This window comes from Colobus angolensis, unplaced genomic scaffold, assembly GCF_000951035.1.
Source record: "Colobus angolensis palliatus isolate OR3802 unplaced genomic scaffold, Cang.pa_1.0 Scaffold267, whole genome shotgun sequence".
Lineage (NCBI taxonomy): Eukaryota > Metazoa > Chordata > Mammalia > Primates > Cercopithecidae > Colobus > Colobus angolensis.
The window spans coordinates 879,198-884,403 of NW_012115899.1; the positions used below are offsets into that span (position 1 = coordinate 879,198).

Below are 5,206 nucleotides of genomic sequence, written 5' to 3' on the forward strand. Positions count from 1 at the left end.
TCCAGCTAATTTTTTGTATTTTTAGTAGAGATGGGGTTTCACCGTGTTAGCCAGAATGGTCTCAATCTCCTGACCTCGTGATCCGCCCGCCTCAGCCTCCCAAAGTGCTGGGATTACAGGTGTGAGCCACCGCACCCGGTCCGATGTAGGCATTTCTCAGAGAAGCACGGTGCGGGGTGGAACCCAGGAGAGGGGCCTTGGTTCCCAGCTGTGTCCCTGAGTCTCGGCCTTGGCAAGTCCCTTCCCCCAGCTCCAGTGTCTTGTGGTCTTAAGTCCATGGGTTAAAATTAACTCAACAGCTCATAGCAGCTTTGGCCTCCATGAGTCTTCACTAATAGGTTAGGGGGAGCTGAGGACGCAGACACTCTGCTAGAGGCCAGGCCTTTCTTCCAGGCCTCCAGCTGGGATTCACCTTCCTTCAGGTACCCCAGAGCTTGGGTCATGGCCCAAGTATTTCCCAGAGAGGAAGAAGATCTTGAGTATGTTTTAACCTTCCCTTACAACCGTTTTTGGTGCTGTGCATGGTGACACGTGGCTATAATCCCAGCTACTCAGGAGGCCGAGGCGGAAGGATCGCTTGAGCTCAGAGTTGTTCAAGTCTAGCCTGGGCAACACAGCAAGACCCTGTCTGTAAAAAAAAACAACCTTTTTTCCTGAACTTTTACTGAAGAAAGACAAGAACATGATTTAAAAAATAAAACAGCCAGGCGTGGTGGCTCACGCTTGTAATCCTAGCACTTTGGGAGGCTGAGGCGGGCAGATCACCTGAGGTCAGGAGTTCGAGACCAGCCTGGCCAACATAGTGAAACCCTGTCTCTACTAAAAATACAAAAGTTAGCCAAGTGTGGTGGCACACGCCTGTAATTCCAGCTACTTGGGAGGCTGAGGCAGGAAAGTTGCTTGAACCCGGGATGCAGAGGTTGCAGTGGGGCTGAGATTGCGCCCCTGCGCCCCTGCATTTGCAGAGGTTCAATGTTCCCATGGTGTGGCTCCTTGGTGACTCTCTAGATTGGTGGGTCTCAGCAGTGACCACACCCGGGAAGTATTGTGGAGTTTAAAAATAGCATTGCATCCTGGTCCCACACCCATAAATTCTGAGTTATTGGACTGGGTGTGGGCCTTGAGCGTGATGTTTTATAAAAGTTCCTCAGGTGATTCTGAGGCCTGGAGTGTTCATAAGCACTGCTCTAGAACTTTCTCCTCAGAAAGCCTGGACCACATAGTACAGGGCCTGCAGGACAGCTTCCTCTGGGAGCTTTTAACAAATGCAGAACCTTAAGGTCAGCCCTAGGCAATCTGAGTCCAAGCGATGTGTTAAAAAGATCCCTGGCCGGGCGCAGTGATTACGTGAGCCCAGGATTACGGGCTCACACCTGTAATCCCAACACTTTGGAAGGCAGAGGAGGGCGGATCATGAGGTCAGGAGTTCAAGACCAGCCTGGCCAATATGGTGAAACCCTGTCTCTACTAAAAATACAAAAATTAGCCAGGCATGGTGGCATGGCGCCTGTAGTCTCAGCTACTCGGGAGGCTGACGCAGACGAATCACTTGAACCCGGAAGGCAGAGGTTGCAATGAGCCAAGATCATGCTATTGCACTCCAGCCTGGGTGACAGAGCGAGACTCCATCTCAAAAAAAAAAAAAAAAAAAAACCCTGAGTGACTCATCTGTACATTCAGGCTGGAGAGCCCTAGGATGGAGAAGCCCTGGGTCTAGGTCGGGGGCTCCCCAGCCTGGCTGTGTATAAGAATCACCCGCAAGTGTTTACAAATTCTAGCCCTCAGCCTGCAACCCACACCAGTTAAATCAGAAAGTCTGGAGATGGGCCCACAGTGCTCTCAATAAACCCCAATGTTGATAACTTTCTTCTTATCAAGGCGATGTTTGCTTTCCCTCAGGTAATGCTAGGTTAGAGATCAAAAGTATTTCTAAGGTCAAAGTGTATTGAAAGCAAAGGCTTTTTTTTTTTGACCAAGTCTTGCACTGTCACCCAGACTGGAGTGCAGTGGCACCATCTCAGCTCACTGCAAGCTCTGCCATCTGGGTTCAAGCGATTCTTATGCCTCAGTATCCCAAGTAGCCGGGACTACAGGCACACACTGCCATACCTGGCTAATTTTTGTATTTTTAGTAGAGACGGGGTTTTACCATGTTGTCCAGGCTGGTCTGGAACTCCTGACTTCAAGTCATCTGCCTGTCTTGACCTCCCAAAGTGCTGGGATTACAGGCGTGAGCCACCGTGCTTGGTCCTTTTTTTTTCATTTGTTTGTTTTAAGAATGTAGAGCTGGCCGGGCGTGGTGGCTCACGCCTGTAACCCCAGTACTTTGGGAGGCTGAGGCAGGTAGATCACTTGAGATCAAGAGCTTTAGTACAAACTTCATCTGTACTAAAAATACCAAAATTAGCTGGGTGTGGCGGTGTGGGCTTGTGATCCCAGCTACCTGGGAGGCTGAGGCTGGGGAATCGCTTGAACCAGGGAGGCAGAGGTTATAGTGAGCCGATAGGATACGTGCCACTGCACTCCAGCCTGGGTGACAGAGTGAGTCTCAGAAAAAAACAAAACAAAACAAAAAAAACGAACGCAGAGCTAACATGGTGTCAGGGAGAAAAGTCCTACCGGGATTCTGGCTTGACACTGAAAAGCAAGTTGTAGGATGGTCAACTCATCCTTCCTTCTTGGCTTTCAGGTGTCCTATGCACATAACAAGGGTGGCCCAGACAGTGATCAGTCCTGGATCCTGGGATTTCTGATGCTGCTAATGACTCTAATAACATCCATGATGATAGCTTTTTGTTTTTTTTTTTTAGATGGAATCTTGCTCTTGTTGCCCAGGCTGGAGTGCAGTGGCACAAGCTCCACTCACTGCAACCTCTGCCTCCCAGGTTCAAGCGATTCTCCTGCCTCAGCCTCCTGAGTAGCTGAGATTACAGGTGCCCACCACCACGCCCAGCTAATTTTTGTACTTTTAGTAGAGTCGGGGTTCCACCATGTTGGCCAGGCTGGTCTCGAACTCCTGACCTCAGGTGATCTGCCTGCCTCGTCCTCCCAAAGTGCTGGGATTACAGAAGTGAGCTCCTGCGCCCGGCTAATGATAGTTATTAATCAGTATATGCGCTTGGTCCCCTTGGTTAAGAAGCCTGGATTAGGGTTAGGGCTCACAGCAGCACTTACGAGACCTCACCTTGATGTCTGGCTGGGGTCTGCACTGAGACAGCGGGCAGGGATCCAGGGCAGAGTACAGCTAGCCTGGCTATAGAAGTCCCTGAGCCCAGAACCACCAGCTGCAGCAGGAGGAGAAGCAGCAAGTAGCACTGTTCCCGCCCTGTGGGAATTCTGTACCATCTCAGCCTGCATCGAGGAGGCTACATGAGCTCACACAGATCTTCTCTGTCTCTGGCAGGCCTGGAGGTTGAAGAATCCACTGTGTATTCACGCATGATCCAAGCAGCTGTGCAGCAGAGAGATACCCACCTGACCATCACCCCAACAGTGCTGGGGGAGAGGCACGTGCCGGACCAGCTGGCCTCCGTGACCAGAATCTCCTCCTCTGACCTCTCCCTGGGGCACGTGACCCGGGCTCTGTGCCGAGGCATTGTTCAGAATCTGCACTCCATGCTTCCAATTCAGCAGCTCCAGGAGTGGGGCGTGGAGCGGGTGATGGGCAGTGGGAGTGCGCTGTCCAGGAACGAAGTGCTGAAGCAGGAGGTGCAGAGGGCTTTCCCTTTGCCCGTGTCCTTTGGGCAGGATGTGGACGCAGCTGTCGGGGCAGCCCTGGTCATGCTCCGGAGACACCTCAACCAGAAGGAATCTTAAGACAGCAAACTCTTTCGCCAAAGGACTGCTGCGAATTTTACCTGGTTAACATTCCTGACACAATCTGTGGGTCATCCTTTCCCTGGACAGTTCAGTGGACAGCTTTTAAGCCATGCTTGTTGTGAGGTTCCATCTCGGCCAAGAACTTCCCTTCAGAACATACTCTAATATTTAAGGCAGCCAGGAGCCGTCAGCCAGATCCCAAATGAGTGCCTTCTGAAAGAGACCCAGCTGGGAGCTCTTTGCAGATGTCAGTGTGGGGGAGAGCGAGCGTGAGCACACAGGAACCCAGGCTCCTGGTCAGCAGACTGATCTGCGGTTCACTTGTAGACAGAGAGCAGAGCAGTGTGTACTTCAGACACCAGAGAGTCTGGTGACTGTGGCCCCGAGTAAGAAAAGAAGACCTGCCCCATGGCCAGCTTTTGATTATTGTTTTTGGAGACCTGAAACTCAGACTCGGGTTATATGGACTTCTGGAAAAGTTCTCTCCTGGACTGAACCATGTGACCGGAGGCCCCTTTCCTAGTCTCATCCTCCCCTGGCCGCAGGTGCTTAGCTGGGCCAGGGAGTAACCCAAGCACGATGCAGCAGACTGGCTCAGAGGACGATGCGGGGCTGCGTGCCGGCCTTCTTGCTGCATGTACCCAGCCCCAGGAGAGCTTGCTGCACCCGGGCTGCCCAGGTCTTCACGGCACAACTGCCTGGAAGGCAGGTTGCAGAGAAGGAGAGGCAGGTGGCACGAGCAGCAAGGGGGACCGATGCTGTGCGGCTCACACCACTCCAGAACCTGACAAGGCACCCGCAGGACCCCTTGCCAGGAGCATGTCTGTGCAGCAGTGTTTTTGCCCCTGCACATTCCAGAAGCCTTCATGGGAGGGGATGCAGCCAGGCCGATTCCTGCCAGATGGGGCGGGTAGTTCATTCAAAGGGAACTCTGTATCCCATAAGCCTAGGCCCTCCTTTCGCTTGGAGTGAGCTTCGCTGGCCCACTGTCTGTTCCTGGCCCAGCAGGAACATCTGTTTGAGTCAGCATCCCTGCAGGGAACCCAGAGCGTCGTAAGCCCTCCTGTGATTGGTAGGGATGGCTGTGGGGTAGTTTCCAGGAGGGGGCCACCATCACTGCATCTACTCCCAGACCCCCAAAGGAGCCCAGGCACAGGCGGGCCTGATCCAGAGGCACCCAGGCAACCACGAGTTTGGGAGGCAGTCGTAGTCTCTCTCTCTCTCTCTCAGTATCCACGACAGGTATGGAACATAATTGTCTCTTTATAAATGTCATTTTACAAATTATGCGATTATCTGGAAGCTCTGAGATGAGAGCAAAGGGCTGATCATGCTGGCCAAATGTCAGATACTAAAGCCCATATTAAATGGAAAATTCCTGAAACAG

General features: G+C 52.3%; 1 protein-coding gene across 1 annotated transcript in view; it reads left to right on the forward strand.

The window, feature by feature from the left end:
• Positions 1 to 5,125, forward strand: part of SHPK (sedoheptulokinase) — a 31,972-nt gene extending 26,847 nt beyond the window's left edge. The window contains exon 6 of the mRNA XM_011947479.1: positions 3,404 to 5,125. Coding sequence (XP_011802869.1) covers positions 3,404 to 3,816 — 413 coding nt within the window. The 3' untranslated portion in view covers positions 3,817 to 5,125. The remainder of the gene's footprint in view (positions 1 to 3,403) is intronic.
• The last annotated feature ends 81 nt before the right edge of the window (positions 5,126 to 5,206 follow it).